General features: G+C 57.4%; 3 protein-coding genes across 7 annotated transcripts in view; 1 reads left to right on the plus strand and 2 right to left on the minus strand.

Annotated features, from left to right (window-relative positions):
* The window catches only part of LOC127592909 (receptor-type tyrosine-protein phosphatase mu-like), a 26,114-nt gene extending 14,028 nt beyond the window's left edge, over positions 1-12,086 (minus strand). For 2 of the 5 annotated variants that reach the window (XM_052053982.1, XM_052053981.1), the window contains exons 1-9: positions 11,710-12,086; positions 6,323-6,439; positions 4,091-4,240; positions 3,920-4,029; positions 3,678-3,756; positions 3,425-3,540; positions 2,990-3,164; positions 2,522-2,634; positions 2,171-2,351 (exon numbers count right to left, since the gene is read on the minus strand). In XM_052053982.1, the coding sequence (XP_051909942.1) occupies positions 2,171-2,351; positions 2,522-2,634; positions 2,990-3,164; positions 3,425-3,540; positions 3,678-3,756; positions 3,920-4,029; positions 4,091-4,240; positions 6,323-6,439; positions 11,710-11,767 (1,099 nt within the window). In that variant the 5' untranslated portion in view covers positions 11,768-12,086. The remainder of the gene's footprint in view (positions 1-2,170; positions 2,352-2,521; positions 2,635-2,989; positions 3,165-3,424; positions 3,541-3,677; positions 3,757-3,919; positions 4,030-4,090; positions 4,241-6,322; positions 6,440-11,709) is intronic. The other 3 variants (XM_052053985.1, XM_052053983.1, XM_052053986.1) reach the window with 2 other exon arrangements.
* A 2,928-nt stretch (positions 12,087-15,014) lies between these two features.
* Positions 15,015-18,970, minus strand: gcm2 (glial cells missing transcription factor 2). Its single transcript, XM_052054010.1, has 8 exons — positions 18,691-18,970; positions 17,694-17,757; positions 17,432-17,620; positions 17,228-17,340; positions 17,006-17,131; positions 16,676-16,932; positions 16,374-16,605; positions 15,015-15,931 (listed from the first exon to the last, which is right to left on the minus strand). Exons 1-8 carry the CDS (start codon positions 18,781-18,783, stop codon positions 15,674-15,676), a joined length of 1,332 nt encoding a protein of 443 aa, XP_051909970.1. The 5' UTR covers positions 18,784-18,970; the 3' UTR covers positions 15,015-15,673.
* Positions 18,971-19,050: 80 nt separating this feature from the next.
* sycp2l (synaptonemal complex protein 2-like) lies at positions 19,051-23,472 on the plus strand. The gene is made up of 19 exons (XM_052054009.1): positions 19,051-19,477; positions 20,057-20,176; positions 20,247-20,360; positions 20,424-20,525; positions 20,603-20,627; positions 20,706-20,785; positions 20,855-20,943; positions 21,006-21,040; positions 21,107-21,249; positions 21,403-21,455; positions 21,534-21,579; positions 21,656-21,748; positions 21,818-21,890; positions 21,969-22,320; positions 22,390-22,439; positions 22,505-22,723; positions 22,798-22,840; positions 23,100-23,186; positions 23,350-23,472. Exons 2-16 carry the CDS (start codon positions 20,057-20,059, stop codon positions 22,534-22,536), a joined length of 1,407 nt encoding a protein of 468 aa, XP_051909969.1. The 5' UTR covers positions 19,051-19,477; the 3' UTR covers positions 22,537-22,723; positions 22,798-22,840; positions 23,100-23,186; positions 23,350-23,472.
* The last annotated feature ends 23 nt before the right edge of the window (positions 23,473-23,495 follow it).

The raw sequence follows: 23,495 nt of genomic DNA on the forward strand, positions 1-23,495 counted from the left end.
GATGCCATGTGAGAGCATCCGTCTTGTTTGCACTCACTAACGAGCTCGGCTGAGCGCGCACGCACACGCACACACACAGCGGTCCAGCGGTTAGCTCATCGACCTCACAGTGCGGAGGTACCGGGTTCGATCCCGGCTCCAGCCTTTCTGTGTGGAGTTTGCATGTTCTCCCCGGGCCTGCGTGGGTTTTCTCTGGGTACTCCGGTTTCCTCTCACATTCCAAAAACATGCACGGCATGCATTGCGTGGCACTGATTGAACATTTCTCCCTAAGTGTGAGCGTGAGCGCGGTCTCTGTGTGTCCTGCAATTGGCTGGCGACCGATTCACGGTGTCTCCAGCATGCCCGCGACCATCGTGAGAATTAAAGCATAAAATGGTTCTCCTCTCTCTATATATCTATATCTATATACATACATGTGCACAAAAGCATACGCTCACATCCAGACATGCCTAGATGAGGCCCAGCTAGAGTGAGCGATGTGAATGTAAATAAAATAAAGAGTGATGAGAAGCGATGCGTAAAAGGTTGCAAATCCAAGTCGTAAAAGTCGAGAAGCAGAAGAAGAAATCTAAGTGAGTCAGAAAAAAAAAAAGGTCAAAAAAGCTTTCAAATGTTTGCTGGCCGAGTTGAGCGTGAAAATGCGACGTGAAAAAAAGAATGACAGTGAAATATTGATATGAGATATTCTAAAAGCCTCGACAAACGGCGCACACACACTTTAATGGATGTCAACACCCGCACGCACCGCTCTGTGCGCGCGGGCGCAGGCGAGCGGGCGCAGGCGCGCTCCCTTTTGAAAAGGCTTCAACTCTTTTACTTTGAAATGACTCACTGACTTCCCACACAATTCTGCGCTCATTTGCATTCCGCTTCTACACGCGCGCACGCGCGCCAGATGATTTCGCCCTCGTTTACTTTCGAATGCTAACTTGGGCGTCATTGTGAGCCCTTCCTCAAGTGGGGTTCTTGTCTGTTCTTCCGTCCATGTGATCTCGTCAACTTCCCCCACCTATTGTGGGGCGGGATTTTCCACCCCCCTCTCCTGCTAAAGGGCAGGTCTAAAAAAAAAAAAAGACAAGAAAAATGCTGGGGGGGGGGGCTCGACAGATTTCTGATAGGGCTTGCGCAACCCGAACGCGGCGTCGTGCCATCTATGGACCCAAGCCAATTCTGTTTCACGCATTCAACGGGAACGCGCGCCAAGACCACAAATAATGAGCATGTTCAAGCAAATCAAAAAGAAGAAGCAGAAGAAAAAGCACAAAGAGAAGAGCCAAGAGCCAAGAGCCAAGAGCCAAGAGCTGTGGTGTCGCACTGAGTCGCCTCACTGGGCTCTAAGTCACAAAGCTTGTATGATGGACACCCTGATTCATTATTTAACACACAACACGCACACACACACGGATTGTATAATTGATGTGCAGTAATATGAATAAATAAAAGTCACTTGATGACAGACGAATGTTATCAGAGCGTAAATCATCACGCTGAGTGTGTGTGTGTGTGTGTGTGTGTGTGTGTAAGGGCCCCCAATTGTCAATCACACACACACATCCACACGCACACACACAAATTCACTCCCAAAGGTGAATTTGTTTATGGTGTGTGTGTGTGTGTGTGTGTGTGTGTTTGGTTAACAAGGAAAGAGCCATGAAATTTTTGCAACAGCTTGACAACATTTTGTTTGGAGAGCGCTTTGTGTATGCGTGTGCGCTAATAAATAACAACAGACACGCACACGCACGCTTGCTTGATGAGCGGCTAACGGGCGCAGCGCTAGCACCGCCAGATGCGGTTCGGCATTTGAACAATCTGGCAGATAAGCGTTAGCCACCTGACCAGCTCTGCTAACTCGCCTCTCATCAGCGACGGCCGCGGCTCGGCGCTAATGGTGCTCACGCCGCCACGGCAAAGTGACGCAGACGACGCCAAGGCTACTTCCCGCGCCACGCAATACGTGCGGTTGTCATCTTACGGCTCGCTCCAATGGATTCATTCAAATGCCACTAATGAATCATCGGTTCATTTGTTGAATGGCTTTTTTCTTTCAATTTGTATCCTTTCAAACGAGCAGGGCGGACCATCCGCGAACACGAACGGACGACGATTCCATCCCTGGCGCGCGAGTGAGCGCGTGAGTAGCGGCTAGCTAACGCGGGGCTCTCACCTGCGCATTTGGTGCGAGCGCGCAGCGGCGGCCCGGGGTTTCCCGTGCCGCCCTCCAGGGGCCGGGTGAGCAGCACGCTGATGCGGTACTCGGTATCGGGGTCCAGGTGGCCGATTTTGTGCGTGGCCTTGTCCACCGGCGTCGTGTCGATCAACATGCCCGTCGCCGTGCGGTACTCCACCTGCGCGCCAAACGCACGCGCCTCGTCAGGACAGGCCGCATTCGTCATCAAAGGGAACCGTGCGGGGACGAGGAGTTGGAAATTGTTTCTTTGTCAACCGAGGGTTGCTTTACGCCGTCAATCAAAATCAAAGAAGGCGAGTCCCAGTTCCGGCGGCGGCGGCGACTCACCTCGCGCTCCACGATGGGACCGTCGCCATTGATGGAGTTGGCGTTGAGTTGGATCCACAGGTAGGTGGCGCCCACCGCCGTCAGCTGAGGGGGGGCGATGGGCACGGGGGGCTCTGAGGGACGACACGAGACCCGGGCGAGTTGAAGTTGAAGACATAATTAATATTTGTGACCTTGGGCAACACGCGGCAGACCTGCAATTTATTACCCACAATCCCCGCTGGCGCTGCTCTACTTCCTCGTGACCCACTTCACTCGCACTCACTCGCGCAGGCGCACACACATTTGTGCCCGAGTCCGACGGTGTTTGAGTGACAGTTCAATCAGCTTTGAACAGCTATGGATCGATTGTAGAATGTGTGCGTGAGCGTGCAGGGGGGGGGGGGGGGGGGGTCATTCGTGTGAGCCCTTAGCCGTCTCCAAGACACGCACGCACGTGTACAAGCACGCCCAAAGAGAACTTCTTACGCTTGACGGTGAGGTCGGCGTAGGAGGACACGCCCACTCCGTGCCCCGATCGGCCGATGCAGCGGTAGCGGCCGGAGTCTTCTTTGGTGGTGTTGTCCACGTGAAAGGTCGCCACGTAACGCCGCGAGTTCACCGGCCTGGTTTCCGTGGCGACGGTGCAACGCCCACTCGCGCCCTGGTGGACGTCAACGTCGCCATCATTACCGTCACCGACCTCGGCATTTCACAATCGCACGCGGAAAAAACAGCCCTGGATTTTCGGGAGGGCGCGATGAGAATGTCTCCAACAAATGCATCTCATTTGTTTTTTGGGGGGAAAAGACATTTGTTTCAGCCCATTTTCATCATGAAATGAAATGAATCTTTTTCTCCGCGCATCACCACCATCGGGAGCAGCAAAAGCACCATCATCATCATCATCATCATGTGACCTACCTGCAGGAGGAGGCGGACGTCGTCGCGAGGGCGACCGCTCACCGTGCACGCAAAGATGGCCGCCTGGCCCGCATTGACTTCCACGCCTTTGATGTGCAGGAAGTGAGGCGCGCTGGCTTAAAAGGCACACACAGAGCAGCGTTCAGCCCATCCGGCCAAAGTGGCGCTCAAGCTTCAAGGTGAAATCGCCACATTCATTGCGACACCGCTAAAGTCTTCAGAGCAACCAATGAAGGCGATGGGGGCGACTTACTGCACTGGTGTCCCTGCAGCGATAGGTCTTTGATGGCCACGCCCCCCGCGGACCCACCGCCAACCGCCTCAAAGACCACCTGTCGACGGAGCGGTCAACACCGTCACAACGGCCTCCGGAGAGGCCAGGCGCTGGCGTGCGCGTGGCGGCGTCGACTGCCCCGCAACCCCCCCCTCATGCAATTAAGCCCCATTGGGAAGAAGCCACGAGAAGCGCGACCTTTGGAGTGCACGTTTAGTGACCTGGTAGAGGTTCGGCCAGAACGTGGACACGGCCAGTTCCAAGGCGTTCCACGTGCGGCGCCCGTGAGCCGATGAGTTGAAGACGGGAAGCGCCAGGGGACCGCCGTTCTCTGCAACAAACGGGAACACGCTCGAGCCTGCGGGCGCCAAAGGCACGCCGCGCGGCCGTACCTTTGACGTAGACGTTGAGCGTGGCGTCCTGGTAGAAGAGGAAAGCGATGCAGTGCGTGTCGTTCTCTTTGAGCGGCGACATCAGCAGGCGAGCGCGTCGACCGCCGCCGCCGCGACCGCTGGTGTTGGCAAACACGAAGGGGGACGAGCCTGCGCGCAAGAAGTCATGCGTGACCGACAGCTGGCGCGGCAAACGACGAGGCTGCTACGCAATTAAGGTTGGATGTCAACGACTGCATTCATTTCATTTGGACTTGTAATGACAGGCATTTCAACGCCAGGGGCGCAGTTATAGGGAGGAAGGGGGAGACGATACGCCCGCAATAGCGCCAAGTCAGGGAATAATGTACTCTTAAAGTCTGAAAAAGGTGCCCAAAAATGCCAAATCCTGCTTTTTAAAGAAAGAAATCCCAAAAACCAAAAACAAAGCCACTCGCATGTGCAAAATGGGCAGCGGGATTTGAAAGGCGAGGAAGGCCAACTCCTTCCAAAGTACGGAAGAGCCCGCCAGCGCGACACCGAACAAGGCGGAGACGCCGACCATCGCCAAAGCTCTCGCCAGGGCTGTCGTCGGCGCTCGCGGCGCTGCCAGAAAGCGGAGGCTCCGCCCCCAAAGCGGAAACTGAGAATAAGCTTCGTAGCAGGCCACCTCAGTCACAATTCCTTGCTAACGCGTACGCCGATGTGTGTGTGTGTGTGTGCACTAAAAATCTTTGCTTTTTGACCTCCGGGTCTCTTTGATCCGTACCAACATTGCGGGAGGAAAATAGACAACACACAGCGAGCGCGTGCATGTGTGTGCGTGTTGTGTGTATACATGGCAGGCTTTGCCTTCAAGCCTTAGCTTGAGCGCACGCGCGCGCGCGCGTCCGCGTGTTTTGTGTGCAGCTGGCAGCGAGCTGATAACGCTCCCATACGAAATATTAATATAGCCCCAACTCTGCGGAGACACGCGCACGCACGCACGCACTTACACACAGTGGAATAAATCAATGAGTGTGTGCAGCAGTGTGACCGACTGAGAAACGTTGCGGTTGCCATCGTCATTCAAAATGTCAACATGGTCAAGTGAAAGAAGAAGAAACTGGGGAAAAAACAAATAGATCTCCCACATTGTATGGCATTCCCGAGATGGTGGAAGTTCATTTCGGGGCTCATGTGTGCAAATGAGGGACTGACCATTCAGCAGTCAATATGGGGGGGGGCGCGTGCCACCCTCAACAAACAAATGCGTCTTTTCAACACAAACAAATGGAACAACATATGCACACTCTGCTGTGTGTGTGTGTGTGTGTGTGTGTGCGTTGTTTCCAGGAAGCGCAGCGAGAGAGCGCAAGGATGAAAACGTCAAGCAGCGCCTGTTTGACACGCGTGACGCAGTCGCAAGTCACGCCGTCAGGACTCGGCGCCGGAGCGTTTCATCTCTCTGCCGCGTGGCAACGATGCCGAAAGCGGGGCAATGAGCGGAGTTTAGTCGGGGATCTTCTTGCTCTTCGTTACACCGGATCTCCGCATCCGATAGAGCTCGGTGCTGCCCTATTGGCCCGTTGTGGCGCAAGGTGGTACTACGCTGCGGGTGCAACTTGAAATTCAGACTCGCTGCAGTAGCAAGTGAAATGGCGCCGGTGGCGTCGTCGCGGGAGCAGCGCGCACGCGCACAAAAACTAGTTTCCACTTGTTCCTGCTGCTCCGTGTGTGTGTGTGTGTGTGTCATCCGATAGCCTCCATCGCTCGCTATTAGTTACACACACGCACAGACGCGTGCTGGAAGACGGATGCGAATCAGAGCGAGTAGGACAGTCTGCGTGTCCTCGCTCACATTGTCTCCTCCATGATTGGCTGCCTGATTTAAGAGCGCCGCGTTCTCATTCGTCAGCAGAGTAACCTCGGAGAGCATGTGACAAACGGCATCTCGGAATGCGCCCCCCCCCCACACACACACACACAAGCAACGGTGTTGTGCGTAGTGGAGTGTGAAGTGTGCGTCCATAAGTCAGAGGAGAAAGTGTTGCGAGATAAGAAAAGCCGCAGACGGCCTGCGGTGCCGCATTGGAGTGCAACAAGCAAAAACAAAAGGCAAAGTGTTTTCCAGTCGCCGCTGGAAGAGAACCTGCCTTTCATTTCGTGACATTGAATGTCTTTTCCCGTCCACTTGAGCCAAAAGGCTTTCTTAAGAAGGTGAAAGGGCCCGAGCGGGTTCCCTGGGGGACAGCAGAAGCGCAAACGGGCTACCTGTCGGCATCCAGGCGTCGGCGTGCCGAGGAGGCGGCGGCGGCCCCGCTTCCCAGTCCGAGTCGTCGTCTTTGGACTGAAGCAGAGCGCACTCCGGGCCTTGTCCCAACAGACACGCTGAAAAACACACGCGGGCAAAGACGTCAACAAAGAAAAAAAGAAGGACAACGTCCTCGCGCCCTCTCGACGGAATTTCCCCTTCGCCAGCCAACTTGAAATGACGACGACCTTGGGATGCGGACGCGAGGCTACGACAAAGGGTTTGGCTGCGCTCAACTTGAGGCCAAAATGCGCAAACCTCCCGACGCCATGGGAACGGGCGACGGCGGCGACGAAAAGGTGGCTTCAAATGGCGTCGCCATACCTTAGCCTGCGGACCTTCATCCTTGGGGCCCTTTGCTGACAGGAAAAGACATCAAGACCGAGCGCCCCGCGGCCAACATGTCAGCACAAGCGCGCGTGCACGTCAAGTCGCATTCCGCGTATGTTGGCAGAGTGACGACGGCGAACGGATACGCACCCCGAGGACAAATCCACCACACACACGTGTGCGTGTTTGCATGGGTTCGGTTTCAGCGGATCAATAATCAAGTTCCCGTCATTGATGTTTGACGAATGATCACCGGTGACTCTTTTGACTTGTCAAGCGCGGCGACTCTCAACTTGGATATTTACGTCGCTATGGGAACCAATGGGAGCGCATCGGGAGGCCACGCAAAGCACATTTTCTATCGCGGGGCAAATCACAGCAGAAAATCAATAGCCAACATGTCTTTCTTGCACACACAGACAGAAGCTAGAAAAGAAGGCAGAAAGAGTTTGGCTGCGCCAAACTTTCAGGAAATGGACTTTTCCTTCCTGCCTTTGTCTGCCCGTCACAAACAAGCAAGCACACACACATATTAAGCAAGCCTGGTTTCACACTTTTAATGACTTTGCACCACTGGCCTCCGTTAGCAGCATGCGCTAACGTAAACCCCGCGAGCCGTTTGGACGAGACGCAATGACACGGCAGCTTCCGGCGGCGTGCGTCTGCGTGAGATGGGAGGTGACAGTGGACACACAATGACAGACAGCGGCGGTGGCATTTCACTGGTGACACGGACGCACGCCAAGCTAAAGCGCGACGGAGAAAAGAAAAGCCGACGAGGCCCGTGCGAAAAATCGCCAAATCTGCAGCCGGGAGACGGACGGATTGGGCAAAAGTTCAGCCCTAGTCCAGATTTCAAGTTCAACGCTCGCGCACGCGCAGTCTTTCAAAGCACGAGGCCCGTGTTGAGCTTCAGCTGCGGCGCAGTTTGCTAACTTGCCGCGGGTTAAGTATGAATAATGCAGCGAGCAGTCAACCCGCCGCACTTCAGGCATCGCTGGGACGCCATGAGAATAATATGCTAATGACTAATAATTAGCCCGAAACATACACACAGATTATCTCGCCCTCCTCCTCCCTCGGGGCTGGAACTGCCGCTGGCGAGCGAAAAGGGGGGGAGGGGGAGGCGGGGACACAACACGTCTGCACATGCCAAGGCCAAAGTCGGGACCCGAGTTGAAGCCGACGCAACATTCCGTCCGCTCGGTGTCACGCGTTCGCAAGGAGGAGCTCGCGGCCCACTTTGAAAGCGGCGACCGGTCCGGACAGCGTGCGCGGAGAGCACCACGACGGCCGCCGTTCGTCTTCTCCAGGAGAAGAAATCGCCGCGTTTGCGCGTCACGCGGCTCAACGCGCGCGCGCACGTGAGTAAGGTCACTTTTCATTCAGAGTTTTATAATCCTGCGGAAGGAATATACGCCCCCCGACCCCCACACACACGCGGACGGGGATTAGAAGATATTGCAAAGGCCCCCAAAAATGTCAGATTAAAGATAAGAAGGCAGATGAGGAATGACAAGGAAAAAAAAAGCCGCTTTTTATCCCGAGTCTTTGATTCGCTTCCTCTCTCTTTGCCGACACGGACGCGAGGTAGCAAAGCAGAAGGCGCACTGGGCCCCCACCCATCATGGATCAAATCCACGGCGCCATCGAAACCAAACCGAACCGAGACGCTGCGGGATTTCAACGCGGACAAAGTCGCGGCCTTCGTCAAATGGCTTCCGTCGGGCTGGGGCGGCGTGTTGGAATGACGCGCTCCAAAAAACGGCAAAGGCGAGCCACAAAGAGGTCGGGCGCCAACATTTGGAGAGCCGGCAAAAGACAACTTGGGACCGATCGAGCGCTACGGCGAGCATCAAGACTTGTTGTCAAAACCAAGCCAGACCACCTCCTCTCCCCCCCCCCCATCCCGGTGCTGCCACGGAGAAGTAGAAGGTCACCTCCGAGAGGAACAATATTCATTCTGACAGTCAAGCAAAAGGTCTTCGCTGGCTGCCAGCACGCGCACGCGCACACGCACACACAAAGCTGAACGCGACTTTGGAAGCACAGCAAAGGTGTGTGTGTGCGTGTGTGTGTGTGTGTGGCCTGGAGCTCCCTCACGGTGCTGCACTAATGCAAACTCGCCGCAAGGCAGACCTGAGGGGCACTTAGTGGGGCCCCTCCCTTTCCGTCCTCACCTGCATAAGAGCACGTGCGTGTGTGTGTGTCGGCAAAAAACTTGGACAAAGATGGAAAGGCAGACACAAACCAAGACGACGAAAACAATCCCTCCCCATACGCATACACAAATCTCAACCGACTAATATCGTTTACAGAGAAGCTTCTGCGACGTGCGTGTGTGTATGAGAGATAGGGGGAGAGAGGGGGGGGGGCTTGACGAGCCTGTGGGCATGTGAGTTAGCTGGCAGCGTTTTCCAATAATTAGCATCATTATGATGCTATCTTGCTAATACACTCCTTTTCAGATTCCACATTGGGGGGTTTCTCCCACACTGACGTCGTCGGCAGATGGCGTGCGTGCGTGCGTGTTCGTCATCAAACTCTGAAGTGTACCGATACGTAAACAAGAATCATCAAACCTGCTGAACACACAACAGGCAGATTAGACCAACCACACACACACACAGCAAGCACACTAATCCCCATCTCATTAGTTATGTCTGACACGCACGCACGCACGCGCGCATCTTCAAACAATAATCCTTTGAATATGATCTGGGATTTGGGCCACCACACTAATCAGACTGCCATCTCAGAACAGGGATTTACCCCCCCCCCCCCCCAATACACACACGCACACACGCCAGTAATCTTGTGAAGACATGCTGACTGTTTTGGTAATCTCATGTCAAAGCCATTATTTGCTTCCATTTTGTGGTCACGGATGCGCGGGGTCACCGGCCGCGGCGCGACGCGACGCTCCGGTTCGCCGGCCGACCGGTTGGCGGTCTCCTCGGACGCCGGCGTGGGGGCGAGCCCGCATTTGGGTGGCAAAAAAAAAAAAGAATAAATGAAAGCCCACCAAAGAGGCCATCAAACCAAGAGGCCAGTGAAGAGGCCTCTTACGGCTCAAGTCAAAGGACCTCTGCAAAAAAAGGCAAAGGCGAGTCGCAGACTTTCACTTCTTGACGGACCAAGAGACGGACCAACGGGGTTTTTTTTTTGGGGCCGCACCAAAGCGATGATTTCTTGTTGAGCGTTGGATCAGATTTGCTCCATGCGCAAGACTCTTTGTACACAGCGCCGCTCGAGAAATACACTTGAGTTGAGTTTGCAGCAAAAAGGAAAACGCCCGCCCGCCCGCCCACACACACAGATGTGCACGCAAGCTTCATTAAAATCCTGACGAGACAAAACAAAAAGCTGACCCGACTGCACCTGAATGAGCACGCACACTCACACACTCACACACACACACAGTTTGAAGGTGAAAATGTGGAGTCCTGACTCAGCGGCAGCACGAAGTGGACACATCAGGTCACCAGGGAGCGTGCGTGCGTGCGTGCGTGCGGATCATTCTGCAGTTTCTCCGATTCTGACGTAGCAATTAGAAGCCATCTTTGACGTCACGTCAGCTCATGATATGGAAATGACTCTTTTGTATCAGCGACTCTTTGTCCATCGTGTCAATTCAACGGCACGCGTGCGTTTGCGTACGTGCGGCCGCTCACGCCAATCAAATCCCCGCTTTGGCTCGGTTTCTCCCGTCACCTTGGAATGGTAGAAGCAAGGCGGTGAACCGGTCGCTCGGCGCCCTCGTCGTCACGTGGCGACCACCACGGGAGGACGAGTAGAGTGCCCCGTCGGTTTCAGATGGAGGCGCGCCAAGTGGGCTCTCGCACTCGCAAATGGACAAGGCGGAGCCTCGGTTGGCACAAAAGGCACGGGGGGGGGACTTGGCTTGGCTTAGGCAAGCAAAGGCGTGAACTCGTTCCTTGACGGGAATAAGAGCGACCGTCACGGGACAATCAAGCCACGGATTGATTGGGTGAATGAGAATCGACCCGAGGCGCACGCCGGATGGCGCTCGACTTGGACCGCCGCCAGCGAGCCCACAACATTGGTATTCATTGACCTCCCGTTGGACGAGAGAGCAAAATGACTTTGGTGTGGACTTGAAAAGGCCAGGTGCCGCTCGCTGATCGCCCTCTCATCTTTTCCCGGGCGACTCGGAAGCGGGGCACGACACCGTCGGCCGCTTGACGGGATCGATACACCGGCCGCCACTTGCAAGTGAATGATGGGGGGGGGGGGGGGGGCGTAAGACCGGACAGCAACTCCGCCGACACGGTGTCCGTGAAAGCAGATTGTTAAGTCAAGTCAACAGTATTTATAGAGCCCTTTCATTATTTGTTATCAAAATTAAAATAGCCACCATTGATGAGACACCGCGACTTACTAAGAAGTCAAACACAAGAGCGATTGAGTTTCTTAATGTGGCAAATGTTCCACATCGAAATGGACCGTGTTCAAAGGAGACCTCAAAAAAGGACACCATTTTCATGAAGACGCCGCAAGATTTCGAAGATTGGCCCAGCCCACAACCACCCCCCCCCCCACACACACACACACAACACACAAACACGAGCACAAGCCTTTGTCAGAACGAAAATATGCGTGCACGCACACAAACTTAAAAACCACATCGCGCGCGCGCGCGCACGCACAATCACGCGAACACACGCGAGACAAAACGAGCTGAAAATATGCAACGAAAAGCACCAAGATGTCAAGACGGACTAAAAAAAAACAAAAAACTACCCCCCCCAAAAAAAAAGAATAGGAACAGAGCAGAGAGCGTAAGCAGGGGAATGTTGGAAGAGAAGGGAGGAGATTTCCACATGGAAAGTTGGACGCCGACACACATTCGCGCGCACAGGCACAGATGTCACCCCCCCCCCCTCCCCATCTCCTCCCCCCTCCCCTCTCCGCCCAGGCGACCCAACCCGCCAGCCCGGGTCCAAGTCCGGCTCGTGTTGCAATTAGCGCAGTTTCATAGATGTTTGTTGCCTACCTGCGATGGCTGCCGTCACGTGGAGCGACAAGAGCAACAAAGTTGTCCAGGCGTCCATCTTCTTCTTCTTGTTCTTCTTGTTCGCTTTCTCGGACGCCCGTCGCTGGTTCCAGACGCAAAGTGTCGTCGGCACTTTTTCTTCTCTCCTCCTGTTCCTCGGCGTCCGTTCCGCACCCGCGCGAGCCCGCCGTCACGTGCGCGAGCCCGCTCGCTCGCCCCTTCTTTCCGTCGCCGCGCCGGGAGGGGGGCCGGCGTGGTGACGTCACGCCGGAGGGGAACTTCAGGGTGGGCGCTTGACGATTCCCGTCAACTTGTTTGAAGAAGGAAAGAGCCAGGTGACGTCATCCTCGGGCTGCGATCGCGCCCGAGAGTTGATTTGGGTGGGGGGGGGACGCGACGCGGCGATTGCGTGCGTCAATTAACCTTCACCGGTGGCGACGAGCGAGTTGGCGAGTCCGTCGTCAAAGCGCCTCTGTGCGGACGACTCACAAAGTCTCCTTTGACGCTGGCGCTCGCTCGGCGGCGCCCCCTGCCGGACGCCACGCCGCGCAGCGCGCGCACACGTCACCAGTACGCGACACCCTCGCGCACGCACTTTTTGACCATTTTCTTTCTCCAAAGTTTTGGGCTCTTCGTCGTGTGTGCTTCTCGACCGACTGACAGTCTTGAGACTGAAAGCCAAGCGCAAAAGATTCCATCGAACGAGAAGAAGAAGAACAAGAGCCCCTTTCGGTCTTTGGGTTGTCTTCTCCGACCAAATTGTGCACAGGGGTGCGTCGGAAACTAACGACAGCGAATGAAACTCGTGAGCCAATAAAGCTTCGCTTCGTCCTCTTTGCGCGAACAACATGGTTGCGGACAGAGAGGCTTTGCTCTGTTGAGCAACTTGCGTTCGTTCCCGCGCTCGCGACGACTTGTCCAAAACGGAGCTGAGCTGAGCTGAGCTGAGCGCGTCTGCTCTGGAGCCGCTTTGTGAGGCGGCGGCTCCCCCGAGCGGACAAGTCACGACACTGCAGCGTAAAGGTGTCCCTTGAGGGCTCGATTGGCGGGCGGCGGGTGTGCGGGCAGAAAGTGGCTTCGGGCGCCACCTGCCGGCCGGGCCGCAAACAGAAGCGTGAAGCGAAGGGGCGTCCCGCGGCAATCCGGTCGAGCGCCACCGCTGGACAAGCGCGGTCGTCGCGTCCTCGAGTTGGCTTGGGAAATGGCGCCGGAAGGCCGCATCCTGCCCGAGCGAGCGGAATCGATGGATTTGTTGTTGCCCTTGTTGTTCAAATATGTCGGGGTTTGAAAATGAGAAGAGACTTTGAAGAGGAAATCCAGGCAATGGACAAACAACGTTCGGAGAGCTCAAGGCCACTTGACTCATCAAGCGGCGCGCCGGTCGCGGGGCTCAGCTGCGGGGAAGCGGGCGGCCGCTACGCACTCAGTTGAGGCCTTTCATCAGGACTTGTGGCCAACGTGGCCGCCACCTGCTCACCTCCTCATCCCGAGCACTCGCCGGGCTTTCATCTTTTGCCGTTTGGACGCTCGCAAAGCAAACTTCCTCCCGATGAGGACGCGCGCCTTCGCCAAACGGCGGGCCGCTCTCCCCTTCGGGGTCGGAGGAGCCGGTTCGGGCCTCGCCGCGCCCTATTTGGCGCCCGTCCGCCTTTGTTCGCCGCGGAGGCACGTTACGCTAACGACAACGGCACCCCGAAGGCGTTGTTTTCCCATTGTGGGGGGAAAAAAAGCACGGCGCCATCTTGGCCTTTGCGTGGCTGACGTGGCCGTCGGGCGCGTCGGCGACAGCGGGACGCCTGAACAAAAGTTCGAGCGGGCGCGGCTCGGTGCAACTCGCCGAACGCTCGCATTCCCGACGCGGGTCGGCGAGCGTGACACGCACGCTATCCATCACGCGACGCGCGGCCGTGCGCGACGCGACACGTTTACTCGGCGGCTTCCTGCCGTCGGAGCGCGTGACCTCCTTCGGGTGGGTGGCTGACGAGGAGCGCGCGTGCGCGGGCGTCACGCTCAGACCTGCCCCGCGCCGAGCTCGCATCAAAGATAAACTTCAACATAAACCCACTTCATTCTTCTTCACTCAGCCGCTAACTTCCTGCGCTGTCAAAACAGACGGAGCGGGCCAGACGGGGCGGGGGCCCGGGTCGCCTCCTCATGTCGTTTGAGCACAAGCGGGGAAAACATCGGCCAGGTGCTCTTTTCCGCCAGCTGCGCTTCCGAGTGCGAGTGCGAGTGAGCCCACGGCGACGACACCAAATGGGCTTTTTCTTTCTTTCTTCTTCCTTGTCAAGTGACAACTCAAGAGAGTGAAGCTAAAGAAGAGCTCCGAGCTCTTCGCCTTTCTTCTGAAATGTCCCGAAATCCGCGCACGGTCGCACCCACGCTCATCCGTCCGTCCGACCCCGAGCTCAATCGGAGCGGGACCTCGCGCCCGCATTTTGACCATCGTCGGCGCAGGACGCCCGCCCGGGTGCAGACGGACTGCGGTCCCGGTAGCCGTCTCGCTCTTCCTGCGTGTCCTTCGCGTGACCTCGGGATGTTAACATTTCACACACACACGCACACGTACGTACACCACGGTGCGTGCGTGCGTGTTTCTTTGATGTGAGTCTGTCTTGTTGATGTTGGCATCCGTGTTGAGAGAGGAAGATGAAAAGCGCCATCATGCTGGTGCCGCTTCTGGACGTCTACGTGATGAGACGCCGATGAGACGCTCCGATACGCACTGATGCTACGATTACATCCATAACCGGTCTGGCCGGTAAGGGCCGGGGTTGGGGCGGGGCAAGCCCGAGGCAAGGGAGCGGAGGGACGCGGGAGATTTGCCCGCACATCCTTCTCGTTCACCAAAAACTTTGGGATTCCAAATGTCAAATGATGACAATGATGAAGAAGATGAAGGGGTGGGTGTGGGGGGATGATTTACTTAACTGAGAAGATTTGCGTGTGAAAAGTCAGTGATGAAGATCAGCAGAGGACAAGAAGAAGATAAGATAAGAGCGTCTTGCTCCGAGGATAGAATTACAGCGCCGACAGCCGTTCCTGCGCGTCGTCCAGGTGGACGTCCCGCCGTGCACGCTGCTTGACTTCCAACTCAAAACACGTGCCAGTTGAGCTCTTTCCTCCTCCTCGCACCTGGGCGCCATCACACCTAGGCCGCCCTCCGGCTGACCTTGGCGACGATCACCTTGGCCTGCCCTTGAACTCCCCTTGAACACGCCTCTGTGCGCGTCGGCCCCTTGTGAGCAGCTGCCGGCGAGGTCAAGACCACCGACTAATGGAGCTTAGTGACAGACACCAAACACTTCCCATCCGCACACGTTTATTACGCGCGCATTTCTAGTGTGCGCTCACCCACACACACACACACACACACACACACACACACACACAGATTCTGGTCTTAATGGTTTTTGGTGCACCCACATTCTGGGCCAACCACATTGCTCACATTCACCTTTTTATCATCTGCCACGTCAAAGACAACACAACCAGAAAGTCCTTGTGCGGGTGCGCGCGCATAGAATGGAAAATATGCCCGATCAAAGAATTTGATGGTGAATAAATATGGATGCGTGAGGGTCGTCGCGACGATTGACGCTTTTGCCGCTCACAGGAAATGAAAGGAAGTCATCGCTCAAGCCGAGCAAAACAAAGGAATAGGTTCCATTGAGTCCGAAGACGAAAATGTCTTTGCCCTCCAGTTGAAATGTCGAAAAATGCCCAGTCCGGAAGCCACGCGCTCACGCCTCTGGAGTCCGGGCTAGCGTGCCGCGCGTAGCTTCAACACGCTAACTCGGCAACAGGCCGACTTCGCCGTTTCGGCGGCGTTGGGCGATCGTGAGTCAAGTCACGCGGGGAAAGGCGGCCCGTGTTTTTCTCCAAATCCGTTTCCGTTCGAAGGAGCCCAAAAGAAGACGCCGGTTTCTTCAAAGCTTCCCGGCGTCGGCGCACGGGCGACGCCTCAGTAGTCGTCGTAGCGGAAGCCGTTGCCGTAGCTATAGCGATAGTCGTAGGCGTCCGCCCGCTCCGTTTTGGTCTGCACCACTTCGGGCTGAAAGGAAAGCGACTTGATGACTCCGCCGGACTCCTCCGTCACCTTCACTTCGGCCGAGTACGATGACGACGGCTCGTCCGGCGGAGCGGAGCAGCCGGGGAGCCCGGACTGAGCCTTGGGGCACGACTGGTAGGCGGCGGCCTTCGGGCACGGCTGATACGACACCTGAGGGGCGGCGGCACAAATCAGCGGCGCCATCGGCAACTCTCCACCCATACAGCGGTAACGTCAAATCTACGGAGCCGGACGGACTCTTCCGGGTCTCGTCCCGACGGCGACCGGACGCCGAGAGCCGGGATCGAAGACGGGGCCGCTCGAGTCCGGCCCCCGGAGAGCCCTTGCGAAAGCCGCTCCCTCCTCCGACGCGCCCGATTCAAACGATCGGCACCCTTCTCGGGCGGCCGCAAATCCGGTCGTTTGAATCGAGCCCGTCGGAGGATGGCCAAAGGTGATCTGGAGGACCGGACTCGGGCGCCCCCGAACAAAGATCCGCCGTTCGTCGACGACCCACGTCGACTTTGGACGGATCCAAAAGCGACTCTTGTGGGACGCGGATCAACAAATATCAAAGAGCTTTCCCGACGTCGTGTCGGCGGAGGAGACTGACTTTGGTGGTGGTGGTGATGATGGTCTGCAGCGCGGCCGGAGAAGCCGGGGGGTTCCCCGGGTAGCGGCAAGGGTAGTCCGGGCCGTAGTAATGGTGGCCGTCGCCGTAGGGACCCGAAGTCTTCAGCAGGTCCTTCCAGCCCGGTTTCGGCAGCGGCGGATCGAAGGAGGAGGACGAGGACGAGAGAGGCGCGGACCCCGAGGACGTCGGACCGCCCGGGACCGGAGCCGCCCTGCGAACGGCGATATCGGGTTTGGCGCGTCCACGCCGCCGGGATACGCCGCCGTGGGTGTCGGGCTAACCTGGGATCGCAGAATTCCGAGGAGACCGGGTAGGAAGGTGCGCTCAGGTAGCCTTGGAACTCGTAGCCGCCTCGACCCACGTAGAGTCTGGGAGCGGCCGTCTTTTGCGGGCCGGCGGAGGGCTCTCCCAGGGTATTGTGGTGGTTGTAGTAGGGTTCCGCACTTTGGAACGCGGGGTAATGCTGAGGGAAACTCGGCTCCAGGAAGGAGATGCGGTCGGCGGACTCGACGCAGGACAGCAGGGCGGGGCCAAGAGCCTGAATCGGCCGTGACGACAACGTTAAGCGAGGAGACGGCGACTGGCGGCGCCCGGCACTCGTCTCGCTCTACCTGGGATTCCACCAGGCGTCGTTTTGGCGCGAAGGGCGGCGAGCTCACGCGTCTTTTGACCGAACTTCTCCTGGCCTCCGTCTCGGACTTGGACTCCGGTCTGGGATGGTCGTGAACCCCTTTGGCCTGAAAGGGCACGGCAAGAGAAGCGGAACCCCAACGGGGAGACCGGCTAGCTCAAAGTGAGATCGGTAGGAGACGGCGTGCCGTTGGCGCACAGACCTGGAAGAAGATGGCTTTTCCGTCCACCCTCCAGAAGTTGGTGACAGGGTAGCCGCTGTGGCCTCGGCACGGCAGCAGCTCCAGAGTGCCGCCGCAACTGGGACACAGTTTCTCTGGAGCGCAAGGACAAGAAAAGCACGCGGGGCTTGAACGCGGCCGGGGGTCGGCGGCCGGGGGTCGGCGACCGGGGGTCGGCGGCCTTACTCTGCTGCTTCTGCCGCGCCTTGTCGCAGATGGCGGGCCGCAGCTGCAGTCGGGAAGCGTCGGCGAGCGCGCAGCCTCGGGAGCAAACCACCACGCCCAGGCAGGACTTTTTCAGGATCTGACAGTTGTGGTTGTTGGTGTTCCTCATGGCCCAGCCCGACAGGTGGCGCTGCGCGTTCTTGTCCTCGGCTAAACAGAGCATCACCGTGGCACATTTCGCGCGACGCGGCACGGGATGACGCGGTATTTGCCGGTTTCTCACCACTGTAGATGTAACGCACGTAGCCGTCCGTCCACTCCTGGAACGGGTCGAACTGCTTCATGTCCTGCAAACAGTCATTCGGATTTAGGAGGATCGGCGAGGAGCTCAGCTGGCCGGCCGGCCGGCTGGCCGGCCCTTTCCTGGCGCGCACCGGAAAGCGTCCGCTCACTCCGCTCGTCACGAACGGAGACGACGGGCCGCTCGCCGCAAACGGCAGAAAAGCATCGGCGCTCCATTTTCAACCCCGAGATATTGATCAGTCATGTGCTGCGCGCGTGCGCGTGTGAGATTGTGCGCAACGCATAACTACGCTTGTTGTTTCAACACTAAAAACTGGTTTTTGTATTTTTGTTCCCAGTGAAACCAAAACACACACACACGCGCGCACACAAGCACGCGTACGCCACCTCCCAAAAACATTTTCTCTGTCGGATGTATTTTAATGAACACTTTATCGAAAATGTATTTTCTTGTTGATTGTCATCCTAAATGGTATGATGATGAATTGATGGTATCATGACGAGATGAGGAAGAATGACGAGAGCAAAACTGTGGTGGAGACGACGTGACAATTGTGTCAGCGCACGGCGAGAACGACGATGAGCATTGGCCTGGCGATTTCAAAGCAAAAAGGCGTACGAATTGAACGCTCACCAAATATTTTTCTCAAGTCTCAAGCGAGAGACGCAAGTAAACGCTCTCAGATTTTCGTCGTCGTCATCCGAATCATAATCACATGCGGCTCATACGTATCGATGTGTTTGCGAGAGTTGAAAGGCGTTTTGCGCGAGTTTTTACAGGTCCATCGAAAAAACAATGAAAAAAAAAGAGGCCATCTTGGATTCAACTTTGCTGTTGACCGGTTGCCTTCAATATCTTTGCCATTTGGTGTTTTGAGGGAGAATTTGTTCTTATTTTGACCTCGTCGCGGACAAGCGCCACGTCGTTCCGCGTTAATCGGGAAGCGATGAAAAATGAGGAAGTGATGTCCGATGACCTGAGGCAGTTTGGGGTCGTTGATGTCCCAAGTGGACTTCATGCCGAAGGAGCACACGCAGTCCGCCTCTCGCTGATCCTCCGCTCCGGACATCCTCAAAGCGCCGCTCCTGCTCCCGCTCTCGCCGCACGTGGTCCTCCTCCTCCTGTTGCTTTTGGGCACTCGGTGGAGCGACTTTGGAGCACGCGACAAGTCCAAAGCGCCAAAGTCCTCAAAGATGGTGAAACATTGTTGTCACTGCCAGCCGGCCGGCGATTCACTTGCAACCAAAAAGAAGGTGAAACACTCAACGCACAACTCCTGGCTGGGAGGGGAGGGACCTCTGCCCGGGTGGGTGTGCGTCCCCATGTGTGTGCGTGTGCGAGTGTGTGTGTGAGAGAGAGAGAGAGAGAGCGCTTGTAGGGATGTTGTGGAAACAAAGAAATGTTTCTCCCAAAACAAACAAGTCATTACTCATCAATTACAGAAAGTGTGCGCGCGCGTGCGTGTGAACGTGTCAAAATGTGTTACAATGTAACCGTTGTACAGAAATGGTGTAAAGTCGATGAATTGGTCATGGTAAAAGTTCTTCAAACGCGTTTGACGTCTTCCCGAAATGCGCTTCGCCGTCGTGTGTGTGTGTGTGTGTTGCGGTTGTGTTTTTTTGTGTTTTCTTTCAGGCGCTTGAAAGCGGCGCGCGCGTCGCGGTGATTGGCGGCGGCTGCGTATAAAGGGGGGCCGAGCGCCCCAAGAACCGCTAACGACCTCAACGAGCCGCAGCCGCGAACGCCGCCGACTCGTCATCACGGTACGAAGCCACGCGGTTCCCTCGCCTTCGGGTACAATTCTTTTCGCCTTCCGCCTCGCGACTGCTTCGGGGGGGAGGGGGGGGGGGGGGTTAGAGGTGAACGGCGGCGTCGCCAATTTGCTTTCAAATCACCCGCGTCCATCGTGGGCTTCAGCAACGGCCCTACCAAGTCCGAGCCAGCTTGGCAAGCTTTTGTTCTTAAGTCTTAATCGGCTTGCAAAAGCTTGCAAAGGCTTTTTTTTGGGTGGGGGGTGGGGGGGGGTTTGTGTGAGTGCGCCTCAAAGCGGTCGGGAAAGCGCGCCGGGAAAGAGCGCCGTCTGCCGGTGTGTGTGAGCGAGACAAGTGGAGATATCCGTCTCCAAAGATACATCCGCCATGGTCGCGTGTTTTTCAAATGCCCCCCCCCCCCATCATATCTTAGTCCATGCATTTCAGTTGCACGCGTGAAGAGTCAGCGGTCGCGCGCGTTTCTTTTCAAATGGGTTCTTTTCCGTTTGAAATCGGTGCGCCGGTCCTCGTCTCATCGGCCGAGAGGGCCGACCGTCACCCGCGAGAAATATGCGTCAGATGGAGATGAAGATGGAGATGGAAATGGAGGCGTGCCTGTCTCGTGGCGACTCGTCTCGATTGGCTCGTGCGCTTCGTGACCAAGGCGTGAGCGGGAGCACGCTCACCCAACTGGGCCTGCTGGTCCACAAGGTATGGGCCCCCCGCCCCCCCCGTCGTCCTCCTCCTCCTCCTCCTCCTCATCACCTTCCGTGACGTGCAGCAGCTGAGCTTGGCCGACTTTGGACGAGTGGACGTGGTCTTGAAGGCTTTGGAGATTCTGGCGGAGGACAGAGACCTCCACGAGACCCTGGTCGCTCTCGGAATGGCACCCCAAGTAATTGCGACGCCTTGTAGCTCGTGGGCCGGCGTGAGCGATAACGCCGCCGCTTTGGGCCAGGCGCTGTCTTGGTTCCAAACGTTGCGGCAACACTTGACCTCCAGAGCCCCGAGAAGCTCGGCTCAGCTGCGGCCGATCGAAGGCTTCTACGACTTGTTTCTGGTGAGCGGACGGGCGCCCGCGCCCGCGCCTGCGCCTGCGCGTCCGCGACCGCACCTCTCACGCTTCCCGTCTTTCAGGCGCTGAGCCGCTCGCCTCTACCAGGTCGGTCACGCGAGCGCTTCGGGGGCGACGCCGAGTCCCGCGGGGCCTCTGATCTGTGGCCGTCTGTCCGTCCGCTAGCCTTGGAGCTGTCCTTGAGCCTTTTGGAACTTCTGCTCACGCTGCTGGAATCGCAACTGCACTACGGCGTCAGACTGGAGGTAACGGCCGATGACGACGACCGCCGTACGCTTTTGGTGGTCACGGTCGTTTGCGTTTGCGGCGCTCAGGCGGTGAGAACGTTCAACGTCATCCTGGACGGTCTGAGCCGAGATCAGAGGAGGCGCGTCCAATCGGAGCGGATGCTCCTGCGGACCCTGTGAGTGCTTTGAGATTCTCTGGCCGGGATGAACGCCGGCTTGACGTGGGGCGCGTCCGCAGGCCGGAGGTGGCGGCGGCCATTCGGACGGTCGGAGGTGAGCGGAGCAGCGGAGCGCGCGTGGGATCGACCCCGTCGCTTTGCCCGTGCGCTTGCGTTGCAGACTACGAGCTGCAGGTGAGCCTTTCGGAGGCTTTGTGTCGTCTGACGCCCAGGAAGGAGCGAGTCCAGCAAGCCCATCAGTGGTTCTCCTGCTCCGAAGTGGCCGGCGCCTTCTCTCGCATCAAAGACACGGACTTTGAGGAGGTGCGTGCTGAACCCGAGTGGGGGGGGGGCAGGCAATGTCACCTTTTGTGATGAAGGGCTCCATGAATTTGAGCAGGAACGCGTCCAATCTTTTTCCCACCCGTCTCTCTCGTCTGTGTGTGTGTGTGTGTGACCCACCCGCGGGACCGCAAGGATTGTCGCCATTTCCTCAACTTCCTGAACAATCGTCAAGGTGACGTGAGAAGGTGAGAAAGCAAGCGCTCGTCGACGGCCGTTTGCTTTCTGCCGGCTTTGCCCGACGCGGGTGTGCGTCTGCGCCTCAGGGTTTGGACCTTCCCGTGCATCAGAGCCTTCTTGGAGAGCACAGAGGTTTGAAGCTGAAGCGGCTCGGGCACCCTTTTGCTCTGCCGCCCGTGTTCACGCCTGCCCCCCACCCCCCCCTCAGCTCTTTCGCCCCTCGGACGACAAACTGGATGAGTTCTGGGTGGACTTCAACTTTGGATCGCAATGCGTCAGCTTTTTCATCGACCTCCCCCAGGTACTTGCCACCCACGCGCGGTGTACGGCGGTGTATGGCGCCAACGCGCTCGCTGGCGCCTCGTCGCAGGGCTTCCTGTGGGGCTCCGTGCACCTGCTCAAGGAAGAAGTGGAGAGCTTCCAGCTGCAGGTGCAGCAGGACGGTGCGTCTCCAGACGGGCGAGCGGCGCCGGACGAGCTCCTCTTCGGTCCGAGGCCCGTCTCAGCGTTTTTTTTCCCAGAAGGCGGAGCGCTTCAGGCGGTCCTCAGCGTCCATCTGAGCGTCGCCATCACGCACCTGAGTTGCAAAGGCCGCCGGGTCAGGCTGCTCTTCCGGCCGGAGCTGTTCGAGGAGCTGGAGGCGGCAACCGCCAGGGTCTTTGCGGGAGACGGCGAGGCCGCGTCGTCGTCGCAGGTAGCCGCCCCGACGCCGACCGGGCTTCGAGTCGCCATCCGGCCGCGACTCTGGCTCCCTCCGCCGAGCGGCCGGCTCATCCGTGGGCTGGTCCCAGCAGGAAGCGGCGCGGGCCTCCCCCCGCGCCTCCAGGCCGCCGGGCAGATCCTACAGGAAGAAGCCGCGCCGTCAACTCAAAGGTGAGTCCTTTGGAAATGGAGCCGGTCCGCCGCAGATGGCCGTCCCAACCCCGGTTGCCTTTGGCGCAGTGCTCCCGCTCTCGTCCCCGAGCAGCGACGACGGGGCCTCGCTTCCCACGGTGAGCCCTCCGTGACGGATTTGCCGCGCCGTCCTTTTCGCTTCTGATGCTCGATGCCTCGGCAGACTCGTCGAAGCTCGGCGGCCGTGGCCTTTGATCAAGTCGTCCGCTCGACGCCGTCCAAAGCGTCCAGTGAGAGCCCTGGAGAAGCGAGCGGCGGAGCGCCGGTCGGGAGGGACCAAGTGAAGTTTGGGATCTTTTCAGAAGAGTTGCGCTTTCCTGCCGTTTGTGTGGAGTCGCCGCTTCGAGTCTTTCAGGAAGAAACCTCGAACGTCTCTCCCGTGGTGCTTTTGAATGCGTGTCTATTTTTTGTTTTTCTTCCCCACCAATCTTTTGACTTTTGTATGTTTGCTTGCAGGAAGCGTTGCGCTCGACTCGGAAGCGATGGGCTCCGGATTCAGGTCCTGAACTTTGCCTTCCCCCTTGGCTCTCTCATTGTATTCACCAGCGGCGGCCTCATTGGAAGGGCGAGGGCGCGCGGGAAAGTTGTCGTTGCGCCACTGCTCCAGCTGGTGGCAGTAGATGTCGCCTTTGATTCATTTCTTTCTTTTCTTTAGACTCGAGTACGCTTTGACGTTGGGATAAGGATTTGGGACGTTGGGATTTTCAAGGAATTCTTCTCAGGCAGAGTTGATGACGATTGTCTTGCGCTTGCGTTAGGTTACCTGTCCGACGAAATGGATGCGTTGAGGAAGCGCCAAGGCGTTCAACCTGGCAGGCGTGAGCCTCGGGGGGTGGAACCCGCAGGTACGCCTTTGGATGATGCATGCGTCGCTTTCCCGGAAACATACGGGGGGGGGGGCTTTCTTTTTGTTGAGACGCAACGCGGCCGACTGAAGGCAAGCTAGCTCAAAAATGCTCACTCTCAATCCGATTGTCATTGGGGTGGGGGGGGGGGGGTCTGTGAAAGGGGCATTACCCGAGGAGGCGATGCAGCCGCGAGCCTCGCCGGGGGCGGAGCGACCGACGGACTCCACGGCCCGCATCCGAAACGCTTTCGAGGTCATCAAAAGCAACCTGGAAGAGCGTTACAAGGTGGGCCTTTTTGACGACTTT

The sequence above is a fragment of the Hippocampus zosterae genome, chromosome 20 (genome assembly GCF_025434085.1).
Source record: "Hippocampus zosterae strain Florida chromosome 20, ASM2543408v3, whole genome shotgun sequence".
Lineage (NCBI taxonomy): Eukaryota > Metazoa > Chordata > Actinopteri > Syngnathiformes > Syngnathidae > Hippocampus > Hippocampus zosterae.

Coding starts and splice junctions, on each gene's coding strand:
- gcm2 (XM_052054010.1), bottom strand. CDS start 18,783: ATGTCCGGAGCGGAGGATCAGCGAGAGGCGGACTGCGTGTGCTCCTTC. Junction 17,621..17,693: donor CGTGCGTTACATCTACAGTG/GTGAGAAACCGG, acceptor TGCTCTGTTTAG/CCGAGGACAAGAACGCGCAG. Junction 17,132..17,227: donor GAAAAGCCATCTTCTTCCAG/GTCTGTGCGCCA, acceptor GTGCCCTTTCAG/GCCAAAGGGGTTCACGACCA.
- sycp2l (XM_052054009.1), top strand. CDS start 20,057: ATGGAGATGGAAATGGAGGCGTGCCTGTCTCGTGGCGACTCGTCTCGA. Junction 21,456..21,533: donor CGTCAAGGTGACGTGAGAAG/GTGAGAAAGCAA, acceptor TCTGCGCCTCAG/GGTTTGGACCTTCCCGTGCA. Junction 21,580..21,655: donor CCTTCTTGGAGAGCACAGAG/GTTTGAAGCTGA, acceptor CCCCCCCCTCAG/CTCTTTCGCCCCTCGGACGA.